At 45.1% G+C, this 26555-nt stretch overlaps 1 protein-coding gene across 2 annotated transcripts in view; it reads left to right on the top strand.

Annotated features, from left to right (window-relative positions):
• The window catches only part of SMYD1 (SET and MYND domain containing 1), a 45096-nt gene extending 22581 nt beyond the window's left edge, over positions 1–22515 (top strand). The window contains exons 4-10 of one of the 2 annotated variants that reach the window (XM_005575352.5): positions 1083–1213; positions 3530–3568; positions 6603–6792; positions 12994–13086; positions 16266–16429; positions 17527–17695; positions 19495–22515. In XM_005575352.5, the coding sequence (XP_005575409.3) occupies positions 1083–1213; positions 3530–3568; positions 6603–6792; positions 12994–13086; positions 16266–16429; positions 17527–17695; positions 19495–19653 (945 nt within the window). In that variant the 3' untranslated portion in view covers positions 19654–22515. The remainder of the gene's footprint in view (positions 1–1082; positions 1214–3529; positions 3569–6602; positions 6793–12993; positions 13087–16265; positions 16430–17526; positions 17696–19494) is intronic. The other variant, XM_005575353.5, reaches the window with a different exon arrangement.
• Positions 22516–26555: the final 4040 nt, after the last annotated feature.

Below are 26555 nucleotides of genomic sequence, written 5' to 3'. Positions count from 1 at the left end.
TGTGTTGCGCAATCTTGGGCATCCCTAATAGGTCTGCGGACTAGGGCTAGAGGTCATATAATTACCAAAGGTTAGAGCTGAAAAGATCCTTGGAGCTCATCTAGTCCAATTTATTCAACCTATAGATGGGAAAACCAGGGCTCAGAGAAGAAAGAAGTTTGCTCCAAGTAGTACAGCTTGTTAGTGGTACTCACAGGCTTAACATCATGAACTTACTAAATGTCTGATGAGAATAAGTGGAGAAAGTGACACTCCTCCATATCTATGACAAATATTCATGTGAGGGAATAAATGTCTACTGGGTTTCTGTTATATATAGCATGTATTCATAGATGTATTTACAGATGAAGTGGAAATTTGCATGCAGTTACTAATGTATTCTAGGTTATATTTATTCTTATGCATTTTTCATACTGTGAGAGCAGATATTTAGAGTCTGTTTCTGTAAAGAACAATTTATTTTTAAGGAAAAGAAAATCACTTGGATGCCACATCAGTAGTAACCAACTTGATTTGCCTTGAATCTCAGAGATAAGTGTTAAATATGGCACTCACCAGATTTAAAAATTGTGAGCAGGGAATATAACAGTATTCACCAGATACAAAATAATCAAAAGAGATGTTAATTTTTTTTATGAACAGCCACAGGAGTTTAAACTAAGTAGGCAGAGGAAATAGAGGAAGGAAAAGCTCTTTCACACATACACACACACACACACGCACACACGCGTGCAAAGAAGGGCACAGAGAGAAAAACCAAGACAGAGACTGAGGAATACTCATGTAAGACCCAGATACAGAAAAAGGAAAACATTTCCCATCTTTGACTCTTTTAGAATACAGCCACAAAAAACTTTCAAGGTAGGGTTGCATTTTTGCAGATGTGGGACTGTCCCATGGCCCTAATCTTGTGCGTCATTTGGAGTCACACAGAGAACAGGGGACTAATGTTCTGTGTCCAGACTCCCTAAGCATCTCCAGGGTGAGACTGGGTCCTCTGTTTTTTAAAATTGCTTTCAACAGCTGGAATAGCGTTCTGTCCACGTCTGTTGACTGACTCTTTCATCTTTTCCTCTGGGTAGATTAACTGCAACGGTTTTACTCTCAGTGATCAGAGAGGTCTGCAGGCCGTGGGCGTAGGCATCTTCCCCAACCTGGGACTGGTGAACCATGACTGTTGGCCCAACTGCACTGTCATATTTAACAATGGCAAGTGAGTATGTCTTTATCTGGGGGGGGTGTGTGATGGGGATGGGGAGACCTATGGTGTTTTGTCCACTTGACTTAAGCCAAAGTCAACCTGCTAAACCTCAACTAGCATAGATTTTAAATGTATAGCACATAGAAATCTCATTCCAGAATAATTGTGAATGAGAGAAAGGCATCATGGAGGATATCAAAGAATTCAACCTGGGTCATTTCTGAGTGTGTATGTTTCTTGGGGCTGCCTAGATGTGTCAGATAAACCTTTAACTACTATTTTAAAACTTGAAGCCTAGGATTATCTGTCTAGAGGTCATTTAGTCAAGGTCTCAGCAGGAATCAGGAGGCACACTCAAAGGGGTTTACCCAAATACAATTGAATGAAGGGACAGTTTACAGAAGTGTGGGCAGGGTTTAAGATACTAACAAGGGACAGGGCCTGGTGGCTCATGCCTGTAATCCCAACACTTTGGGAGGCCGAGTAGGGGTGGATCACTTGAGGCCAGGAGTTCAAGATCAGCCTGGGCAACATAGTGATACTCCTATATCCATAAAAAATAAATAAATACATAAATAAATACATTAGCCGGGCATTGTGGTGTGTGCCTGTAGTCCCAGCTACTCATGAAGATGAGGCAGGAGGATCACTTGACCCCAGGAGGTTGAGGCTGCAGTGAACTATAATCATGCCACTGCACTCCAGCTTGGGTGACAAAGTGAGACCTTGTCTCTAAAACCAAACCAAACCAAACTAAACCAAACCAAACAAAATAACAACAAAAAGAAACTAACAAGGAATGGTGAGGTGCCCAGGGACTAGCAACACATGAAACCATCACCACCTCTAGGCCTGGAAGGGCAGGTGAAGGAAGCACTGTTTCTGCAGCTAGTGAGAGCTGGACATGGGCTAGAGGGCCCCCCAACAGCTCAGCTGTGGCTTACAACTGTGTCTAGAGAAACCAGCCAGCTGGCACCATGGCTCGGAAAAGAGGAAGTCAATGGACTAGATAGTCCAACCCCTCATTCCCCTAACCCTCTGCTCTCCTACCATTGGCCAAACCCCAACCTGAAGATGAGGGGTAAATAAGGGCACATTATGGATTTGGGGGTGCGGCACAAATGGAGAAGAATCAGTAGATGGAACGAGCCCCTGGTTGTCCATGGCTCGGGATGGGGAGATATAGGGGAATGAGGCTTGAGCAATATTAATTGCTTTTGCTCTTAGAGATGAGCTCTTATGACAGATACAAGCTGACTTTGAGTCATCAACAATGAGCAAGTTTCCCCCAAAAACTTCCTAGAAGCCAGACAATGGTGTCTGGTTCTCAGCTGAGAATCGGGCCTAAGCTTCAATATGCCAAGTACCCTGATTTCTCCTTTCCTTCCTATTTCTGAAACCAGGCTCTTAAGCAATTGAGAAAGTCACTTAAGATGGGAAAGTTTATTTTGGACTCAGATGATAATCTTTTCTCAGCATTTGTGTTTCCTTTCTGAAGCCTTTTGGGGTCACTAGCCTGGATCTCATGGAATCCTCCCTAGAGGGGCTGTTGACTGAGCTTGACCTGGATGGCAGAGAGGATCAAATTCAGCCATGTATGGGCCTGGGCTTTCTAGACGGCCCTCTTCTAAGTGGTAGTGACCCAAGGCTCCTCTTGTCATTGGGTATAACAACCACAGGAACCTAGGAACTCTTTCTTCTGTGTCTGCTCTGGCTTCCTTGCATCTACTAATTTCTAGCAGCCACATTTTATCCAGGCTTCTTGGCTTTTGTGCAAGAGAAGGTGACTTTGCATTTCCTGTCTAGCCACCTGCCATAGTGGAAAGAACCCTAGACATGGGGTTAGGGGCCCAGTTTGAACCCCAACAATTTTTATATACTATCGATTTGACCTAAACAGCCTCCATGTGCACTTCAAACTCTTTCCAAGACCGACATCCAAAGAGGCAATGTTTATTCATCCAGGATGCTTAATAGAATGATAATAACAGCATTGCGCATGTTTTTTCAGCACTCTGCTTTTAAGTGCATTGTCTCATGACAGTCTCATTATAGGTGAGAACACTGAAACACAGGGAAGGGAAGGAACTTGTTCAGGTCAGGGTTGAGTACCTTTGAATCCAGAATGTCTTGTTCCAAATTCAGTGCACTTTCCACTCTAGCAGGCTGTGTCTTGTCCAGTGAGTCCAGCTAGAAGGGGCTAGGATAAAGGTTGTGATGGCCAAAGCTTTGATAGTGTGACTCAGAATGCTGTGCACCCTTGCACTGGATGACTCCTGACCAGCCAATGATAATGATTTCCATATGGGTGTCTGTTTTGTCTTTCAGTCATGAGGCAGTGAAATCCATGTTTCATACCCAGATGAGGTGGGTCAGTCCTTTCAAGCATCCCTGCTCCTCTGACCCGTCTCCCTCACTTGCCTGGTTTGCTGGAGCCACCCATTCCCAAGACTCCTTGACTGCCATCTGTCCATAATGTCCTTCTGCATCCCAGTGTCTCGTCTTTGCTGAATGGTGTATTTTAATGCATTTAAATTAACCATTTTTTCCTTACCCACATACCACCTGCCTTGTCTTTGCTTTACTTTGCCTCCTTTCTTCCTCCCTTTCATGCCTCACTTCCACTGCTCTTCCAACCTTGAAGCATGAACCCTTGTAGTCCACATCGTCTTAGCAAAAGCCTATCTTGTCTCCCTAAACCCTGCTTACCATGAAATGGGGACTGTGACTGACCTACTAAAGGACTGTCTGTTTATAAGCCCCAACTTCTTACCCAGACTGGGCTCCAAAAAATAGCATCTATAACCGATATTTTTAATAAATGTTTATTCCCAGTATTCTGCTTACTGCTTCTGACCAACTACGAATGAGTAGTTTAGGTTAAATTTTACTTCTGACTTTTCTTGATGACAACCAAATGGCCCTAGATGGGTCTTTTCCTCAGGGTGGGGTTGACAGCCCTTGAAGTGGTCTTTGGATTAAGAACAAAATGCTGTGTGGGAGTTTGGGCTTTGGGAATGCTGGGGTAGAAGTGGTTGGTGCATTTGAGTCTGTGTTGCTGTGCACTGCACGTGACTTTGGATGATTCACATCATCTCTTGGGCTTGGGTTCCACATCTGTAGAGAAAGGTCAAGAGGAGAGTGCTCTAGGGACCTTCCTAGTTCTAAGTCTCTGTAGCTCTGGACTCTGTCCCTAACCTCTGTGAGAAATACATAAATAGGCTGCTTACTTGTGGCTCAATTAGCTGAACTATAGAATTGCAGATTGTTGGAGGTAGAAGGGGCCTGGGGTACAAGGTGGGGATGAAGCTTGTCCAAGGAAGCTGGTTGGAGGGAGAGCCAGGGCTAAAACCCTCATCTCCTGCCTCCTGCAGTGCTTATTTCAGGCTGGTCTCCATTCCTCTCCCCCAATCTCCAGTTTCAAGTAAGGTAAAATGAGGCATACATATATGCATCTTTTCATATTTAAGTCACATTAAGTTAATTTGGTTTTGAAAAATTTCTAATACCATTGGAATAATCGGAGATACCCTGAGACCATGCAAGAATTGGCACAATCATGATAGGAAGCAAAATTACTGGAAATTCTAGCCCAATTGGCCACTGATTCACTGTGGAATTAGAATATGTCACTATGGTGGGCTGCCTCTGTAAAAGGGACTCGTGGGGGCAGAACTGGTTACTTACCCAATAGGGTTAAATACTGGAGATCCTGGCTCAGGAGATGCTCACATGGAATTACTTAGGACATTAGTAGAGTCCTAAAAATCAAAGACTTTGATGCATCTTAATTCCCATGCATCGAAGACCCAGGAAGCAGCCTGAAAACAACCAGGCAAGGCTACTATGTTGAGGGTGAATGGTATGAAGTTCTAATCCTGGCTCTGTCCCCAAAGTGCTGTGGGACCTATCCCTCTTGTGTCACTATCCTCATTTGTGAAATGAGCATCCCTGCAGCTCAGACAAACTAGGATTCTAAGCAGAACTGTGAGCAGAATCACCCGGCCTTCCTCTCCTACTGGCCTTTCATCACTACAGTAACCGCTGCTGCCGAAAATTGGGGTAAGGAACAAAGGAAAGGAGTGACAAATGGTGAGCAGGCACTTCAGTTTTGCAGACTCCACAGGAGTTGTTTTTATACACATTAACACATTAATAGGTGTGTCAGTGTATCTCACTTTGGGAGAAGGATTTGTATCCATCAGTGGTCACCTCAGACGCCTGGACATGAACGTCACTACCATTCAGCAGTTGCTTCCTTGATTGTCATCTCAGAGCACAGGGAAGGGGCTGCCTTTGACTGGGACTCTTCTTGGGTGCTGGAGTCTTGCCCTTGCTTTTGCATGGTGTCTAACTGAGCCTTCCTGGGAGGTAAAAGAAATGACCATGGATCTCTGTGCAGGCACTCTCCCCAGCCCTCTGCATCCTGCCACTTGCTCTCTGGATGATGGCTTCCCACTAGGCAGGGAGGCCCCAGGATTCTGGGGAGGTACAGGAGCACGGTTTAGGACCCAGCTTGCAGGGCCCACCACTTGTTTTCTGTAGCTGTCTGGCCTTGTGGTGGAGGATGCATGGCTGAGAGATCCACAGGCTGACCTCTACCTGTTTGGCTCAGCTGGATGTCAGTTCTGCAGCAGGTTTTTACCTTCAACATCTTCAGTACCTATCTCATTAAGTAAGGTGGGTTGTGCTATAGGTAATTGAGGGTCAGGTCTAGGCTGGAAGGGAACTGAAATGCCATCTGCCCTTGCTAACGACCTTCAACCAACAAGCCACATCCCCCAATAAACACAAAAGTGAACAATGCAGTGAGCTAACAGAGCCAGCCTTTGTTTATTTGACTTCAATGATCTCCAGTGGGCTAAGTCTCGTTAGGTAATTTGGCCTGAACCATTGGACTGAAGGTCAAGAGGTGACTTCAAGTTAGACACCGAATGAGCCAAGGTTGTGGGTAACTGAATTTTTATGTTTCTGAGAGAGTAGTCCCCAAACTAACCAGAAAAGATTTTCAAGTTTTTTCTTGTTTGGAGTTTCTGCCTTATTATTTCTCCTTCTTTTATTACAGACAATCAGTAGCTAAAAGTAAAGGGAGACTTATGGGCATGGACATTCTGTCTGGTTTTATGACCAAGCCCAGCTCTCTACTAGGAGTCTATTTGAGCTGATTCCAGAGCAGTTAACTGAATGGAGTGGATCGGACTGTTCTAAGGAATAGAGTAGAACTATCCACAAAATCATCCTTTAGGTCACATTTCTCCTTTTGTGGAGTCAATGGGGGTTTCTGACTGCCAGTGAAAGTCATTGTCTTTGAGACCCAACTCCACAAAGCCTTGGAGGAGAGCATGGATCCCATTCCAGTAGGCCTGGATTCGAGTCACCTTTTCCTTTCGCCCTGCTCCAGAATTGAGCTCCGGGCCCTGGGCAAGATCTCAGAAGGAGAGGAGCTGACTGTGTCCTACATCGACTTCCTCAACGTCAGTGAAGAACGCAAGAGGCAGTTGAAGAAGCAGTACTACTTTGACTGCACATGTGAACACTGCCAGAAAAAACTGAAGGACGACCTCTTCCTGGGGGTGAAAGACAATCCCAAGGTACATGCAACCCTGCTGCTGAGGTATTTGTGTCCATATTCGCCAGGAGCCAGTCACAGTTGGTTTCACAGCTAATCAGTGTGCCTTGCCCATGAGCTTCCTAGGGAGCAGCTGTGACCCTGGGGAGGAGGCAGGGTATGAGAGCAGAGCACCGTGGGTAGGTCCCAGCTAAGTCCTGGCACTGCCACTTGCCAGGTGTTTGAGTTTGGGGAAGTCACCCAGTTTTCTCAACTGTAAAATAGGAATGATGGTCCCATTGCAAGAGGTTGTTATAAAGATTAAAGAAGATGATGTGTATAAAAGGAGTGGCATACGGAGTAGACACTGGAAATTTTGGTTCCTCCTGTTGCTCCTTTATGAGTTGAGGGATGTTGAGAATTTAAGGTGCTGAGATCAGATGGGCAAAGATATTTGTCATCTGGTTATGAAAAAGATATTCCTAGTCCCATGGGGATGGGCAGTGTGGAGACAGGGCTATGTTTAGATTGGTCAACATCCTGAACTCCTGGGTAACTGTTGCTAGTTGATGGTCAGTCTGTTGAGCAGCAGAAGAAGGCTTGCTGACGGGAGGTCAAGAGCCCAGCTGAGCTGGGAGAGAGCGCTGAGGCGCCAGGTGTCAGAGTAGCCAGTTAAAGCAACAGAGCAGAAATGAGTGTGAAGTATTTAATCACTTACTGCAATAGTGTTAAGCAAGAAGCCAAAACCGAAGAAAGCACTGACTCTTCTTGTCCATTTCCTCCAGGGAAGCTGTGCTCAGGGGGAGGATGAGGGGGATCAGCACAGTCATGGAGGCATCTCACATGGCATTCTCTTTTATAAGGACACCAGTCATATGGGGTTAGGAGCCCACTCTATTCCAGTATGATCTCACCTTAACTAATTACATCTGCAATGACCCTATTGCCAAGTAAGATCTCATTCTGAGGTAGCTTCTGGGGCTAGACTTCAACATATGAATTTTGGGAGGATACAATTTTACCCCTAACACTGTGTATGCTACCATTTATGAACATTAAAAGGCACACACACACATGCACACCCATGCCCATGCAAGCATACTCGGTCTCCATACAGAAGTAGGAGGACCAGTGATGCCTGGGGTGAAGATATTGAGAGTCACCCTTCGCAGGCAGAGACAAAGCAGTTGGGGCCCAAGGATTAATGTTTTCTATAGGAACAACCTCTTTTCAGAGAAGCAAAGGTCTGTATTCTAGGAGATTTATATTGGATGTATGTGAGAGGCACTGAGCACTACATCATGGGCGCTACAGAGAAGAATTTGTTATTGCACCCACCCTCACCCCGACCTTTCAGAACCTGCGGAAAGCATGTCTTATCTGTGAGCCAGCCAGCCTTCCTTCCTGGAGACAGGCACTGAGTATTTGTTTCATAACTTGCTTCCACACTACGTAATTATTATTATTATTATTATTATTATTATTATGAGGCCAGACCCTCTTTTCTCTGTTCTAAAATAAAACAACCATGTGGTCATTTCTTTAGACTTTTTGATGTTTACCTGGCAGTTTCAATCGTTCAGAAGGCTATGTGTGACCTTTAGTTCCCATCCCTTCACTTTAGATATGCTGTTACCAGCTGGTGACAATACACACACGTCTTCAGTATGAATTGCAGAGTTGGCATTTCTCTTGATATAACAGATTGATGATTTCAGCTTGAACCTACCTGAATTCAAGGCAAAAACTTTCTATTGTATTTTATATCAAATTGAGTTTCTCTATTAAAACAACTCAAAATAAAAATACCTATACTAACTGAGCAGGAAAAAATTGAGTATATCTTTTTAAAAGCAAATGCTTCCTCAGGCATTAAAAAAAGTCCATAATAATGTAGTAGGAAGAATACTGGAAGAAGAATTATGAGGCCTGTGTACTAGTACTGGCTATGACTCTAAACACCTGGGCTTGGCCAAGTCTCTTCCTTCTGGGCCTCAGTTTCCTCATCTGTAAAATGGGGAGTTGGACTAACTTATTAACCATTTCCTCAAGCTGGACTGTCTATGATGTCATCACAGTCATTTCCTTTCTTTTCTCTATAACGCTGTATCCCAGACTGATAAGCCTCCATCAGTACACCATCCTCAAACCTTCAAATGCCATCAAAATCTTTCCTAGCTCCTCAATATATGTTTATGTAAACCTACGTAGAAATAAAAACCAAATATTTTTAAAATGGGAAAATAATAGCAAAATTTATGACATTTTTACTCAGTTGTGTCTCTGGACTATCTTTGTTTAGGCTGCTTAGGTTTTCTTTTGTAATCATTCTTTTTTAAAATTTATTTTATTTTTATTTATTTTTGAGATGAGGTTTCACTCTGTCACCCAGGCTGGAGTGCAGTAGTGTGATCTCAGCTCACCGCAGCCTCGATTTTCTGGGCTCCAGAGATTCTCCTGCCTTAGGCTCCTGAGTAGCTGGGACCATGGGTGCGTGCCACCACTGCAGACTAATTTTTGTATTATTTGTAGAGACGGGGTTTCACCATGTTGCCCAGGCTGGTCTCAAATTCTTGGCCTCAAGTGATCCACCCGTCGCAGCCTCTTGAAGTGCCGGGATTACAGGCATGAGCCACAGTGCCTGGCGGGTTTTTCCGCTGTCTCTCTCCAGCCTTTACTCATGATTTTCAAATACGAATGTGCCAGGCCGGGCACGGTGGCTCACGCCTGCAATCCCAGAATTTTGGGAGGCCGAGGCAGGCAGATCACAAGGTCAGGAGTCTGATACCAGCCTGGACAATATGGTGAAACCCCATCTCTACTAAAAATACAAAAATTAGCCGAGCATGGTGGCCCACGCCTGTAATCCCAGCTACTCGGGAGGCTGAGGCAGAAGAATGGCTTGAACCCGGAAGGCGGAGGTTGCAGTAAGCTGCGATCGCACCACTGCATTCCAGCCTGGGTGACAGAGAAAGACTCCGTCTCAAATAAATAAATAAATATATAAATAAATAAATAAAATGAAAAAAATCAAATAGAAATGTGCCAATTTCTCCAGGCTTGGGAACCAACATCCTTCTTACCCCTTCTCCCTCCTTGGCTCCTTTTCCTCTGGCTCCTCCCCTTTCCTCTGGCTCCTCCCCGTTCATCTGGCTCCTCCCCTTTCCTATGGCTCCTCCCTTCTCCTCTGGCTCCTCCCCCAGCCCCTCAGATCGCCCAACCCTTGCTCCTTCTCCTCCGCCTCTGGGTCCTCCCTCCCTCTTCCTCCTTGTTTTCTGTAGAATCTGATGCTCCTGGAGACAGCAGCCTTTCACCACGGGGGTTCCTTAAATCCTGTGTGCAAATCAGAATGTTCTTGCCTTTATTGTGAAGAGTGGAGCCAAGTGGAACAACTCCGTTTCCTTTCTCACAATAGATTTATCACATGTTGCACTTACTAATTGACAACCATTCTGCTAGGTTGTTTTGGGGAATCTTGTAAGTTGCCTCTTTAAACAAAATTGACTCACTTCCAGAGCTTCAAGTGACACTCCTCCTTACATCATCAAACTGAGCAAGACTTTGATGAACACTTAACCACTTGGTATTCTCTTAATCTATCCTACGAGCTACTGATTACTCCAGAAGGTTCACTAAAAATTTTGAGATTTAAAGATAATAGAATTTACAGTAGATTAGATATCAGGGGTCATAAACTATACATGATTTTGTGAATCATACTTGGGTAATAAGCTATGGCTATAACTAGAAATGTGGGTTTGACAGATTAATGGCACACCTCTGGTCCATCAGTCACAGAACTCTGCACAACCAGGCAAGACATAGGCTTAATTCCAATAGGCTTAGGAAAGCAGTCACACACTGAAATGACTTCTTTGGGACAAAGACATGATTTGAGTTAACAGAGGGCTGAACAGCATTCCGGGGCATAAGGTAGCAGCTGGTAGCAGCAGGAGATTTCAGCCAAAGCCAGAAATCTCAGTCAAGTCAAAGGTCAAGGCAAAGGTTAAGCTAGGAGTGAGACCTGCAAGCAGAAGCTAGAGCACTGGTGGGTGCATCCATTATCAGAGTCAGGCCATGGAACAAATGCAGGTAGACACATAGAATAACTAACTCCAGGGAGGCCCAGATACAGAAGGATATGGAAATAAGGATAGCCAAAATTATAGGGATAGCCAAGAGCTATACAAAAGCCAAAGTGGGTGAGGTGGGCAGAAGAACAAATGTAGTACCCCTTTCCTTAGGAGAGCCTGACCCTGAAACAAGCTGTCCTGGCCAGAGGGCTCTCATACTGCAAGATGAAAACCCATGGCAGAACTGGTCCAGGACAGCTGGAAAAAGGAGGGAAGATGGTCTACAGAGAGGGATACGTTTTCATTGCAACATATGCCCATTCTCTTGTTACTCTTTGGTAGTTTACTGAGGGTGACTTCACAAAACAATGTGAACCGCAAATCGAAAGGAAGCTGTTGAGTCTAATTCTTTATAGTGAAAAAATTGGACAACCGGAGAACTGGTTAAATAAATTATCCTAGCTTCATACAGTGGAAAACTTTACATTTATTAAAATGATATAGTTTTATATTGATATGGGAAAATGTCTGCAAAATACTGAGTGAAAAATTGCTATAGACAGATATATGGTATAATTCCAGTTAGAAAACATAGTCAATCCTATTGGCACGTACATACACATAGGCATGTGTGTGCACACATAGGACTGAAATTCAGCCAGTGCTTACTGGCAAAGTCATTTAGACATGCCCAATGTTTAATTTAATTTAATCTAATAATTTTATTTAATTTTTTTTGAGACAGGGTCTGGCTGTGTCACTCAGGCTGTAGTGCAGTGGTGTGATCTCGGCTCACTGCAGCCTCTGCCTCCTGGGTTCAAGTGATTCTTGTTCCTCAGCCTCCCTAGTAGCTAGGACTACAGACGTGCACCAGTATACCTGGCTAATTTTTGTATTTTTAGTAGAGATGGGGTTTCACCCTATCGTGCAGGTTAGTATCAAACTCCTGATCTCAGGTGATCTGCCCGCCTGGGCCTCCCAAAGTGCTGGGATTACAGGCGTGAGCCATCATGCTGGGCTGACATACCCATTGTTGATGGTCACTGTCTGTGCTTTGATTAGTCAGTGCTTTTTCTCTATCAGTCATTAAGTATTTTAAATATTATTTCTGTATGCATGCGTAGGAAAATGTTCCCCCAGATACTAACTGTAGTCATTAGGTGAGTTCTAGGGATTTCTACTTTTTTATTTTTTAACATACTTTTAAATATTGTTTTAATTTTCACAACTTGCATATGTCAATTTTACAGTCAGAATAAGTAATAAAGTTATTTTCATTTTGGAAAAAAGTTATAAAAGATTTGCTTAAGCAAAAAAAAAATGTTTCAGAAAAGGACTTCCGATAGGAATAAGCATAGCATGTAAACTTCTTGTTTGGACTTTGAGAAATTTGGCTCTTTTCCTTCAAAATTATTATGTCCCTGTGGGAAACGGCTTCTTAATTATGGCACTTCCTTGCCTCAAATATCAAAACCTTGTTTTGTTTTGTTTGTAAGATCACTAGGCTTCTTAGGCAAATGTAGAATCCTAATGAGTCCAGATTTCACAGGAACAGCTGACAGATGTTCTCCTGATATCCTTTTGGCTAAGACAAGGAAATACAGGCTGGATGCTAAGACATTTGGAAGAGTTTGAATAATTATAATCACAAGGACCCTCCTTAATGAACTCGAAGACAAATCGGAGTATGATTTTTGGGTCAAGTCCTTGGGGTCTGTCTTTAGCCCTGTGCTGGCTAGTATTTAAATCAATGACTTGGATGACAACAAAAATGCAAGGGTGTACCTGTGGAAATATGTGGTTGACTTGAAACAAAGAGGGACACCAGCAAATATTTTGGGTGATAGAATCCAAAATGCCAGAGAAAACGCAATAGCTATCAATGTCAGTTTCTGCCCTGGGGTTCAAAGGGCCAGGAATTTGCACAGGCTGGAATGATTGGCTGACAGCAAGGGTCTGAGACTTGGCTTAACAGAAAACAGAAGTCAGAAATGTGATGAGAGAACTGGAATAGCTACAGGATCTTGGGTAGCATTTATAGGAATAAGGCATTCAGAATGAGGAAGGCATTAACCTTGCACTACATTGAATGTCAAAGATGGCAACTACTCAAAGGTGGAACGGGTTGCCTCACGAAGGCATCTCTAGCTCAATGGGTCTCTCTTTCCCAGCCCTCTCAGGAAGTGGTGAAGGAGATGATACAATTCTCCAAGGATACATTGGAAAAGATAGACAAGGCTCATTCGGAGGGTTTGTATCATGAGGTAAGAATTCACTTGTTACAGAGGATGGGGTTAGAGAGGAGGGTGGAAACGTTCTCTAGTAAGGGAGGGAAATGGGGTGGGAATGGCCGGGCAGGGGGCTACCAAGCAGGTTGTTTTTCTAGATGTCCCTTGGTTGAGACCATGACTCTTCTTGCCCCTAAACCTTTAGCATCTCTTAGGGGTGTATTCTCAGTGACTGATTATTAACCCACTGAGACTGGGTCCGAGGGGAGCAAATGCAGACAGACACATGTCCCTGGGGGATCTGTGATGTCTAAACCTGGCATCAGAGATGAGGGAATGCAGATGGCAGTGGACATACTGGGAGTGAGTTTCATGCTTTCCCATAATTGAATGCATGTGCCAGCTACAGTTTTCTGCCTCTGCCAAATGAGCATTCATCCTTGGCTCTTGAAGCGCCAGGGATTCTCAGCTGGCTCTACACTAGAATCACCTTTGAAAAATTTTGATGCTCAGGCCCCCACTCAGGACAATTTCACCAGAATCTCCGGGCATGGAACCCTGATAGCAAGATTTTTAAAGCTCTCAGGTGATTTCAATGTGTAACCAAAGGTGAGACCCACTGCCAGACACTGGCCTGCAGGGTATTTGCATTGAATTAACCTGAGCAGCTTGTTGGAAATACTGATTTCCAGTCTCACACTCTAAGATGTGACTCATTCAATCTGCAGCAGAAAACAGGGACCATGAATTAGCATTTTTGTTCCCCAAGCTCGCTAAACAACTTGAATGTTAATGCCACTAGAGCATGTCAATGCGGGAGATTAATTTCTATTCATTTCTATTTATATTTTCCTTCTCTTCTTCCTCCTTCTTTACTAACTCGCTTATTGCACATTTCTAAGCCCTTACTGGGGTGGCCAACATAAGACACTCTCCTTGCCTGGAAGGAGTTCTGTCAGGTGGGGAGACAGTCACACAAACAAGGTGTTACTGTACAACATGGAAAATCTATGTCAGAGGCACGAGGTGGGAGCTGGAGTGAGCAGGAGGTCCCCACTGGCTCCATTGCGCTGGCTTCTCTCCTCTACATTTCTTCTCCTTCCCCATTCAGACCTGGCAGGGCTAGGTGTGACTCTGGACACTGCCCCCATGGGTTTAAGAGGATTGTTTTCAGGATGAATTGATTGCCAGCCATCATCTTTCCACTTCCTGCTACGCCCCCACCACCTCAGGTTGCCTCATGAACTCTGGGAAAGTCTCAGAGCAAAATTAGTTCTCACTGATTTTAAACGGAAGGAATTGTACGGCATTTCTCCCATGAGAGCTTCAAAGGAAGGAGAGGAGAACAATGAACACCTAAAATCTAGAGACCACTGGACTTCGTAGGGTAGGGCCTAAGCCTATGTCTACACAAGAGTCAGTCAGAAAAGCCTGGTTGCAGGATGACCGTGGTCAGGCCCATCTTTTTCCTCACCAGAGCCAAGGCTGAATCCTTCTGGGGATGTTTTGCAGTTTCCCGGGAGCTCATGCATCTTGTACACTTCAGTAGGACATAATTATTCAAACCCACTGAGCCTAAGGACCACCCAGGGGCTTATACATAAAAACTACACATCCAGGGTTTCTCTCCCAGATATTTGGTTTCAATTGGTCTGGGGTAGGACTTGAACATCAGTGTTTTAAAAAAGCTTTCTGATGATTCCAAAGCCCAGTGAGTGGAGAATCACAGGAATGGTGGTGAAGCTGGAGCTCAACTGCTTGGTTTCAGTGCTTGATCCATTGCTCACCATCTGTGTGACTTTGGCAAAGTACTTACCCTCTCTGTGCTTCAGTTTTCTCATCTGGTAAAATGGGATTATTAGTAGTACTCATCTCAATGTGTTGTTATAATAGATATACATTTATTTGTATATGTATATATGTATGTATGCATGTATGCGTGCATATATATATCTCGGTATCTGTAGAGAATTGGTTCTAGGGGCCGGGCGCGGTGGCTCAAGCCTGTAATCCCAGCACTTTGGGAGGCCGAGATGGGCGGATCACGAGGTCAGGAGATCGAGACCATCCTGGCTAACATGGTGAAACCCCGTCTCTACTAAAGAAATACAAAAAATAGCCGGGCGAGGTGGCAGCGCCTGTAGTCCCAGCTACTCGGGAGGCTGAGGCCGGAGAATGGCGTGAACCCGGGAGGCGGAGCTTGCAGTGAGCTGAGATCCGGCCACTGCACTCCAGCCTGGGCTGCAGAGCGAGACTCCGTCTCAAAGAAAAAAAAAAAAAAAAAGAGAATTGGTTCTAGGACTGCCACAGATACTAAAATCTGCAGATGCTCAAGTCCCTTGTATAAAATAGTGTATTCTTGCATACAACCTATGCACATCCTTCCATATACTTTAAAGCATCTCTAAATTACTTATAACACCTAATACAATGTAAATCCTATGCAAGTAGCTGTTATACTGTATTGATTTGTTAGTATTGTTTTTTGTTGTTGTATTGTTCTTTCTTTCTTTTAACATATTTTTGGCCAGGTATGGTGGCTCATGCCTGTAATCCTAGCACTTTGGGAGGCTGAGGTGGGCAGATTGCCTGAGCTCAGGAGTTTGAGACCAGCCTGGGCAACATGGTGAAACCCTGTCTCTACTAAGAACACAAAAATTAGTCGGGCATGGTGGTGGGCACCTGTAACCCCAGCTACTCAGAAGGCTGAGGCAGGAGAATCACTTGAACCTGGGATGTGGAGGTTGCAGTGAGCCAAGATCAAGCCACTGCACTTCAGCCTGGGCAATGGAGTGAGACTCTTGTCTCTCTCTCTCTCTCTCTCTCTCTCTCTCTCTCTCTATATATATATATATATATATATATATATATATATATATATATATATGGAACTTGTGCTTATACAGATCTGATTGTACATTTATATGTGTGTGTGTATGTATAGCTTTCATAGCTTCCCGCTACCTACTGATTTTGGAAACTCCGCACTGTGCTGCATCTGCCATGTTTCACACCATTACCCTTCCCATCCTTACCCCTTAGCCAATGGGACCACTTTGCAATTCATACCCCAAAACTGTGCTTTCCCACCTCTGTCAGCAATTGCCCCACTCTTAAAAAGAATGAGTGTCTGATACCATCATGATGGTCGCGTATGTGAATTAAGCGTGTGCTCTGGTGCAATGGTAATGGGCAGGGCCTCTGTCTCACTCTAGGTTGTGAAATTATGCCGGGAGTGCCTGCAAAAGCAGGAGCCAGTGTTTGCTGACACCAACATCTACATGCTGCGGATACTGAGCATTGTTTCGGAGGTCCTTTCCTACCTCCAGGCTTTTGAGGAGGCCTCGGACTATGCCAGGAGGATGGTGGACGGCTATATGTAGGTGACGATTCTGGGTCTCAGATAGTCTCTTGGAAGTGTGTCTATTCCAGGGATGGCAAATAGATAGCATATTTACTGCTGCCTCTCCCTCCTATACCCACAGCAGGCGTCACGAATCCATCACGGCTCTCTTTTTGACTGAGCCTTTTTATCATGGTGCTCCAGTGGTAATGACCAAACAATCAGAGTTTGTGCTTGAAATGAAACCTATTTGTCATCCCTGGTCTTTCCCAAATTCTCCAGCACATCTATTACTTGGGTGTCATCTTCTGCTTTTGATTTCCTTCAGGCTAGCCCCAGCTTGATTTTAAGTGATTGGACCCCGCCCTCCACCCCGTAATCCACACAGGCAATTCTGGGAGCTTTTATTTATTTATTTATTTATTTATATATTTATTTATTTATTTTTAAAAGAGCCATCAATCATCTTTGCTTAAAAATTGTAAAATTCAATTCCCTTGCCTTCCATCTGCCAATACCCTCTCTTGCTTTCTGTGTCCATGTTGTCATGCGAATTTGTGTTTCTGGCCAAATAAGTTGACCCAAGTTCATTTCTTTGAGAGGATGTTAGTCATAAACAAAACGTAGAACGTTTTGTAGAAATGTTCTAAATGTAGAACAAGAAATGTAGAACAAAATGTAGAACAAGAAACTATACAACATGCTAAGGAAGCCCTGCAAAATGGTGCCAACCAGGTGAAAATACAATGCTGGCTCAAAAAGGACATTTAAATTATTTTTTCTCCCTTGACCTTCCTACCACTTTCCGGGGAGAGGTCTGAGGTGCTCCTGAGAGCTGTGAGCTCCCCGTGCTCAAGCTCAGAGAGTACGATCCTGGCCCCTTTTTCTCACAAGGACTTGGCTGGGCAGCCCAGGCCAGAGTTTCAGCTATCACAGCCTCACTGTGTAGAATGTTTGGCAACTCGTTCCATGTCTCTGTGCCTCAGTTTCCCCTTGGCGGCTACAGAAGACTCACAGTGCTGAGGGGAAGAGCAGACGGGCTTAATCAACGAGGGCACTTTATACATTATTAAATTAAGTGCAGACATAAGGATGACTGGTATAATGTATGATTATTTGCTATGCTCCCACAGGAAGCTCTACCACCCCAACAATGCCCAACTTGGCATGGCCGTGATGCGGGCAGGGCTGACCAACTGGCACGCTGGTAACATTGAGGTGGGGCATGGGATGATCTGCAAAGCCTATGCCATTCTTCTGGTGACACATGGACCCTCCCACCCCATCACCAAGGACTTAGAGGTAAGTAGCATCTTGGGGCTGGTGTTCCCTTCCTGGCCTGAGGTTTCTGAGGATGAGAGTGTGAGTTTTGGTGGACTCTGCTTTAGAAAAGTCCACATACTCCCAGCTAGACCAAGGGGAACTCAGAAATGCTTTAGCCCACTACCCTTGTGTGTTAGACCGTTCACGTTACCATAAATGAATACCTGAGATTGGGTAATTTATAGAGAAAAGAGGCTTATGTTGGCTCATGGTTCTGCAGACTGCATAGGAAGTGTGGCGCTGACATCTGCTTCTGGTGAGGGCCTCAGGAAGCTTCTAATCATGCCAGGAGGGAAAGGGAGTCAGTGTGTCACATGACGAGAGAGGGAGCAAGAGAGAGAGGCAGAGGTGCCAGGCTTTTTTAAACAAGCAGATCTGGTGTGAACTCAGAGCGAGAACTCACTCTTACCAAGTGGATGGCACTAAGCAATTCATGAGAGATCTGCTCCCATGACTCGAGCACGTCCGCCAGGCCCCACCTCCAACACTGGGGGTCACATTTCAGTGTGAGATTTGGAAGGGTCAAATATCCAAACCATATCACCTTGCTTCACACATGAGGAAATTGAGGCTCAGGGAAGGAGGGCAATCTGTCCATAGTCACACAGCGAGTTAATGGCAAAGCTGAGACTTGAAGCCTGAGTCTGTTGAACCTTAACACCCCAAACCTGGAGTGAGGAAATGCAAACAACGGTGTATGTGTGTGTGGGGGGGGAGGGGGTGGGTGTGCGCGCACGAACGCGCAGCCATTTATATTAGAAAGTATCCTGTGTAACATGGAGTATAGTTAGGGATCACAGGCTCTGGAATCACACCTCCAGGTTGAGTTCCAGCTTCACTGCTTTCTGGTTGTGTGATTTTGCAAATATTGAATGTATAGCTCTCAGTCTCCTCATCAGTAAAATGGGGAAAGGATAGGGTTGTGACGAGTGCTCATGAGTTAATGTGTGAAATGCACTTAGTGCCTGGCAAATGGTGCTGCTGGTGTCCTTGTTGCTTTGATGGGCTGGTTTGAGAGTGACAGGGCTGTCCTCAGACAGTACAGTCTAGGGAAAGCGGACAGACTTTGGTGTTATAAAATGTAGGATGACTATGACACAGGACTGGCGTGGTCTCAGGTATGGATGTCCTTTTACTATTCAGATCCCAAGTTTCCTCATTTATAAAATGGAAATAATATACTAGCCCCTCAAAATTGGCAGGAGTGAGAGGCAGAAAAGCAGGGTAACTAGCTTTATGTCTAGGGTACCGAGCCTGTCAAAGGCAGAGCCTTTGTTGATTTTACTCACGGCTGTGAGCCTCTGAATGCCTGGCCCTTAAGCAATATTTCTTGAATGGACATGTGGGAGGATGAGGGCTCTTCTGTGTGTCACACACTGTAATCTTCCCAACCCACAGTAAGGTACAAAAAGGGGGAGAAAACTGATGGCTGAAGCAATTACTTCACTTGCATGAGGTCCCACACTAGTATCTGCAGGGGCCAAGGTTCAAATCCAGGTCCCCACTGGGCAGTTCCTGAGAACAAACACTCTTTTCTGAGAATGGTTCCTTCAGCTACTCTCCCAGTGTTCTGACTCCCTCTCCCTGACAATGGACACACTGCCAGGATGTTAGGCCCTCGATGAATGAGTGTGTGTGTGTGTGTATATGTGTGTGTGTGTTCTGAGGGGATAGAGTTGAATCTCCATGGCTGGAAGTAATTTACCCCAAGGTATATCAGAGACCGGCATGTCCTAGGGTCTTGCCATCACTGTTTATGATATATCTGTGTCCCACAGGCCATGCGGGTGCAGACGGAGATGGAGCTACGCATGTTCCGTCAGAATGAATTCATGTACTACAAGATGCGTGAGGCTGCCCTGAACAATCAGCCTATGCAGGTCATGGCTGAGCCCAGCAATGAGCCAGCCCCAGCTCTGTTCCACAAGAAGCAATGAGGACTGCCCAGTGGAGGAGGGGCAATGTGGCTGGGGAGCTAGGGAGAGACTCTGGAGGTGGTGGGTCTCTGGGGACACCCCTGATGAGGAAGTTGAGGTAATGCTTAACCTTATTGCTGTGAGAATTTACTGCCCTGTGTTTCCCAGTGCCATTTTGGCTCAATTCAAGTCTATTCAAGTTAACTCTATCTCAGCCCAGACCGACTCCTCCTACAAATATTATTGGATGATAGGCCCTAGAACCCAATAAAGGAGCTCCAAATGTCATTGGGTGGGGAAGCAAAATGTAGAGAAACATTTAAAGCACACTGTAATAATAGATGCAATTGTAAACTATATGGAGGAGGGTGCAGAGGAGGGAATGTGTCTGGTGTGTGATGTGTGTGTGTGCAGTGGGGGTATCACAGAAAGTATGACATCTGAGTTGAGGGTGGCAGGTGCCTGGAGTCTCAGGTGGCTGCTTACCCATCTGTGCAGGTGTCTCTGGGGCTGCTGGTCTCCCCTGTGGTCTGCAATAGACATGATTGGCTGAGCAGGATATATGATGCTGTGTGGTTGGTGTGGAGTTATGAAGAAGCGGCTGAGTTCGGGCCACTTAGGCTCTACTCAGAGACCTGAAACCACTTCAGAATGGTGCATTTGTGGAAAGAGCTGGCTGGGGGCCTTGCCCAAACCACCTGAGGTCTTAATTTAAAGCCTGGGGGAAAAAAGTCTGGGTTCCAACTAGAATTCTAGAAATATTTCTAGAACACACAGAGAGGGAATAACTCCCTCCATCACCCTTACCTTGTGGTTCCCTGTGATTTTAGATAATGTCTGATATTTTTCTGGCTATTTACCTAGTAGGATTTAAAAAATCAAAGTGAAGCTGAGAGAGAATCTTGGAAACACACATACCTGTTGATCATGGGCCCTGCAGAATTGGCCCTTGGGGGCTTTATTTGGTTACATGTGCCTGGGTGGTCTTTACCAGCTTAGACTCTATCATGGGACCCCATGAAGCTCCATTCTCGATACTGAATAATTATTACTTCCCTTGCTGAGTTTGTTTTTCTGTCATGCTCTTGGGGCTTCTGCTCTTCTCACCAGAAAGAACATTTGAATCTGGATTCTTGTATACCTGGGTTAGAGTCTTTTCAGAGGTGTGGTCAATTTATTCTGATCTCCGGGAAGGCTGTTGTGATTTCCTTCTAAGAAATGAGGGTCTTGAAAATCAACCAATCCCAAGATTAGCTTGTTATCCTGTTACTTTCTGAGACCCCAAATTTCTCACCAATGTTTTGGGAGATCCTGGAACAGATCCCTTCAGTTGGGGGTATCACCAAGACTTCCACACAACCCAGGGCTACCACTGACCTCCAAGCTCTACCCCACATCTTGAAGTCCATTGATCCCACCAGGTCCCATGTTTGTTATCTATGCCTAAATGTTAGCTTCTCCATCCTCACCACATGATGACCCACTGTGCCCCTCTGAACACTGCCTAGTGGCTGAAAACTCTGCAAATGGGCCACATTTTTGCAAAATACTTGTATCTGACACTTAGGTCTTCTTTGAAGATTTTCCTTTCTAGAAGGTTTTACAAGAAGTCTTTTACTTTACTGATAGTCTTTCAAGCCCCCACACCACAGGCTTAGGGATGGCACTAACATTCTCCCAGGGATCTAACTGGCATGTTCAAATTATCACTCTTTACCTTCATATAAAATGTCTCCCCCAAACCTTTTCCCCTTCTTTGTCATTGTCATCTGCTAAGCCACTGGTCATTTCCCCATATTCATTCATAGTCTTTTTCCATCCTATCTTTCTAATATTTGTTGTCTTTAACAAACTGTGCTCTGTGTCTGTGCTCCTACTTCCCTCTCAGACCATTGGAATGTGAGTCCTCCTCCCGCTCAGCATGTCCTCTGGATCCCTTCCCCTCCTTTGACCCCCAGACTTTGCTCCATCTATTATTGCTTCTCCATCCTAGATCCTTGACATTTCTCACCCCACTGGCCTTCTCAAGTGCAATCAATAAAAATGCTGAGAACTCTTGGATGGTAATCTTCATGACTAAGTTTATTTAGTTGTATAGTTATTATCTGCCTTTCTTCACTTTGCATTTCTTCTTGAATCCATTGCAGATTGGCTTCCACTCCCACTCCTCCACTAAAAATGCTCTTACCAAGATCAAATCTAATGGGCACTTTTTAAGTTCCTATGTGATTTGGCTTTTCTGCGTCAATCATCACTCCCAGCCCTTGATTTCGGTGACCCACTTCCTTGTGATGATCTTCTGATCGATCTGGTTTCTCAGGTTCCTTCACTGGTCCTTTTTCTTTCCCTGCCCCTGATATATTGACGTTTCCTGGAGTTGGTTTTGTTCTTGATTCATTCTCATCTCATTCTGCACACACTCCCTGCATAAACTCAGGCAGGCCCCTCATTTAATGACCACCTGAAGGCTGATGATTCTCAAATCTGTATTCCCTGATCTTGCATTTGAGTTCCAGCCCCACTTATCCTCTTCGATATTCTGCAGGCCCAGCAAACTCATCATGTCCAAAGTGAAACTTTTTCTTTTTCCTGTCTCCTCTCCCGTGATCTGTTCTTCTTTAGAACACCACCCAAGAACGTCACCTCCTCCATCAGATTGTGAGCTCCTGGCGGGCAAGAGCTGTGTCCTATTCATCTTCCTATCCCCAGAACCTTGCCTGGAACGTGGTAGGTGCTCAGTAAATGTGTGTTGAATAAATGAATGAATGAATGAAGAAATGAATGAATTTGCTTACTTCAATGCAAAAGAACCATGAAACTATTTTGAGTTTTTATGTTATAGCAGTCAGCAAATCCTATTAAACACTTTGTGTTTCCAAGCAATAAGTGTGGCTTCTTTCTTTCTGACAATCTTTTTAGAGCAGCACTGTCTAATGGAATTTTCTGTGATGATGGAAATGTATTATATCTATGTTGTCCAATACAGTACAGTAGCTACTAGCAGCTTGTGACTATTGAGCACTGGAGTATAATTGAATAACAGAATTTTAAATGTTATTTAATTTCAACTAATTTATACTTAGCTAGCCAATGTGGCTAGTGGCTACCATATTAGATTGTGCAATTTTAGAGAAATACTTCAGTGTCATTTCTAAGAACATGGACACTAAGAAAAACCATCCAAGTTTGCCTTTATCCCAGCTTTCCTAATCTTATCTGCACTAGTTATTTCACCCGTGCCTCAGTTTCCTGACTTCTGCCTATTGCATAAGTTTACTGTGAGGACTAACTTTTTAAAGTGTAAAGCCCTGAGAACCCAGCCCATCATATGTGCTTAGTGACTATTATTAGCTATTATTACACTTTGAGCATTCCAACCTTGCTTCTCCTGGGGTGTCCCTTCTCCCAGTTAGAAGATGAAGGTGGAGGGTAGAGGCAAGCAGTGGTGTGATGGAACTAGCTCTTATCGGCTTGGGAGAGCCGGCAGGGCACATCTCTTCCCAACTCTGCATTCATCAATATCACACTGATAACTTAAAATTGGCCATGGTGGGAATATTTAAACCATAGTAATGGCCTAACTTAGGAACACATTAATTCGCAGTGTTGTCAGTCTATAAAGGAGCTTCACTACATGGGAGTAGCAAAACAGATCGTAGAAAGACCATTAAAGAAGTCTTCACTTAAACTGGGGTGAAATCTGCATCCTGAAACCTCTATTCCTTAAGGCCATGCCAAACAAATCTAAGACCTCTGATTACCCTTTAGATGAAGCCGTCTGCCCACGGCACCATTGATATATTGATAAATACATGTATTAAAGGGCAGACATAGCCATTGCTTGGGTGAGTCACAGCGTACACTTCTCTAAAGGATACCAAAGGGAAAAATATAGTTGGGGGCATATAGCAGAGAGAATAGCAACATTTCTTCTTATTATTTTTTTTGAGACAGGGTCTCCCTTTGTCACCTAGGCTGGAGTGCAGTGGAGCGATCATGGCTCACTGCAGCCTCAACCTCCTAGGTTCAAATGATTCTCCCACCTCAGCCTGCCAAGCTGCTGGGATGACAGGGTGTGCACTACCACCCCTGGCTAATTTATTTATTTATTTATTTTGTAAAGTTGAGGTTTCACTATGTTGCCCAGGCTGGTCTCAATCTCCTAAGCTCAACCGATTCACCTGCCTGGGCCTCCCAAAGTGCTAGGATGACAGGTGTGAGCCACTGCACCTGGCCAAGAATAACAATATTTCTGAGGGCAGTTGGAGGTCCAAGCTTCTGGACCAAGGCATGCACAGTTGTGGATAACATCCAGTGCATGAAAGTAAATAGCCCTTCTAGAAGCTCCCTGCCCCTCCTGGCCCAGCATTAATTACATTCACAACCCAGTCTCACCTGGGCCAGGAGGACTCCTCTCTCTTAGAGAAGTACAATAGGCAGCAGCACGGCTGTAAGCCACGGTACCGTTCTGCTCACTCTGGCAGAAACTCAGTCCTCATTTCCCAGTCCTGGCCTCCCCAGCTCACGAAGCTTGGTCTGAGAACAATCTGACCCAAGCACAATGCTACAGTTCCCCAGATGTCTTTAGGAGTTGTGTTTATTTCCCATGGCTGCTGGAACAAATTACCACACACATTTTGTAGCTTAAAACAAAACAGATTTATCATTTTGCAGTTCTAGAGGTCAGAAGTCTAAAATGGGTGTCACGGGGCTAACACCAAGGCGCCAGCAGGGCTGTGTTTCTTCTGAAGGTTCCAGGAGAGCAAGCGTCTTCCTCTAAAATGCCCACATTCCTTGGCAGTGGCCCCCAACCAGCAATCACATCACTCTGACTCCCCTTCTGTCATCACGTCTCCTTTGCCCCTCCTGCCTTTCTCTTTTACTGATAAGGACCCTTGTGGTTCCATTGGATCCACTAGGATCATCCAGAATAATCTCCCCATCTCAAGGTCCTTACCTTAATCACATCTACAAAATCCCCTTTGCCATGTAAGGTAACACATAAACAGTACTGGGAATTAGGACATGGACATCTTTTGGGGGACTTCCCTCTGCTTACCACAGCAGTTTTGCTATCGAGTCCTCAGACCCGCCCTGCATCCACAGTTGCAAGCCTCTGAGCAGAAGACCTGGAACCTGAATCCTGCAGTCCAGGCTGCTGGAGAATGAATATTCCTTTCTATACAGTTCTTTGATGGCCATGTCCAGTTTGCCTTCTTTCTCTTCCCTGTTCACAAGGCAGGGTTTTAAAATTCTCTCTTTGTAGATCACAGCCCTTTCTCACTGCTGCCCTTCTGCTCACCTGTGCCGGGCAGGTGTGGAGTCCTTTTACAGACCTAGCACCTTTCCGGGGATGGCCAAGAGCTGGGACAGTGCAGGGGACTAAAATTTGAGGCAGCAGATAGAATTCTAGATATGTGGCTTGTGTCAGTCAGTGGCACTTATATTTGGCCTTGGTGGACACTTTCCAGCCCTTTCTCTAGGGACAGGAGGCTTTGAGGAGGCGGTTCAGGACAGGCTGGTGCGGGATGAAGCCTGAACCTGTCACAGCACAGCATTTCCTGACACACAGTGATGGCCCATGAGTCAATGGAGTGCCGGTAGAGATTTCAAAACAATGTGAAGAAGAGCCCTGATCTGTAGCATTTGCTGATTTCCCTGGTGTAAACACTCCCGCGAAGGCCGATGTCAAATGCCAAGCTGTATGCTGAATCGGGACCTGGGACTAGGTGGCTCCAACCATATTGCTTGTGACTCAAGCCAGGCAATTAGACCCTTGTTGGGCAACCCTTTCCCTTCTGAACTGGAGGAGGAGGAGTCCTCGCTGTTCTCTAGGAATGCAAGCTCTCAGTTTGTGACCATGGAGGTGCTGACAATCATACTCTCTGCCATGTGGAGAGGCCCAAGAGACCACAGCTAGTATTGAGGGAGAAATACTGAGTTGTTATCCAGCTTTGGATCCATCTGTCCTTTCTAGTTCCATGAGCTGGTGAACCATGTTCCCCCTGCCGCTTTTCATTTTTGGCCTAACCCATTTGGGTGGTTTCTTTCACTTGCAACTAAAGGTGTTCCCATCGTGCTAGTTTTTCTCCATTTCTCCCACAAGCCTTCTCCACTCTTCTCTGCCCTGCTTTGTGTCAGAAAGGCTGACTTCCTTTCTCATTTAACCAATAAGAAGCACCAGCAGGAGACTGGAATGCAGAAGGACACCCCCCCACAACTGACCAGCCAGGGGCAGTTGTGGTCCTTCTACAGCTCTAGGTCTCCCTGGGCTCCGGTAACACTGTCCCCTGCATTGTCTCTTCAGGTCTACAGGTGGTGGTGGCTTCCTGCAGTTGCTGGCTGGGTGCCTCAGCTACCTAATGGGTTCCATTTACTCTAACCACATCTTTGTAAATAGTCCTTTTGTTACCAGTGGCAAATCCGAATAGGTCCACAGCAGTGTGATTCTCGCTTCCCGAGAGGAAAACATTGGTCTGAGGGGCGCAAGTTAGAGTGAAAGACTGAAGCAAGTTTTAGAGCAGGAACGAAAGGTAGTACACTCGGAAGAGGGCCAAGCGGGGGACTTGAGAGATCCAAGTGCCCTGTTTGACCCTTGATCTGGGGTTTTATATGTTGGCATGCTCCTGGGGTTTTGCGTCTCTCCTCCCTTGATTTTTGCTTGGGGCAGGTTGTCCGCATGCGCAGTGGCCTGCCAGCACTTGGGCGGGGCTGCATGCGCAGTGTGTTTAGTGGAGTTGCGCACACGCTCATCTGAGATGTTTTTTTCCTTACTAGTTGAGGGTTCCTAGGGGAAGGTCATGTATCAGTTAAGCTCTGCCATTTTCCCTCTTAATGTACGTGCTTGAACCCACTTGCCCAAATCCTGGGCTCTTATTGGGAAGCTGCTGACCACCGTCTTCAGGGATTTTCTATCTATTGGG

The sequence above is a fragment of the Macaca fascicularis genome, chromosome 13 (assembly GCF_037993035.2).
Source record: "Macaca fascicularis isolate 582-1 chromosome 13, T2T-MFA8v1.1".
NCBI lineage: Eukaryota > Metazoa > Chordata > Mammalia > Primates > Cercopithecidae > Macaca > Macaca fascicularis.
This window is presented reverse-complemented; position numbering and strand designations above follow the sequence as displayed.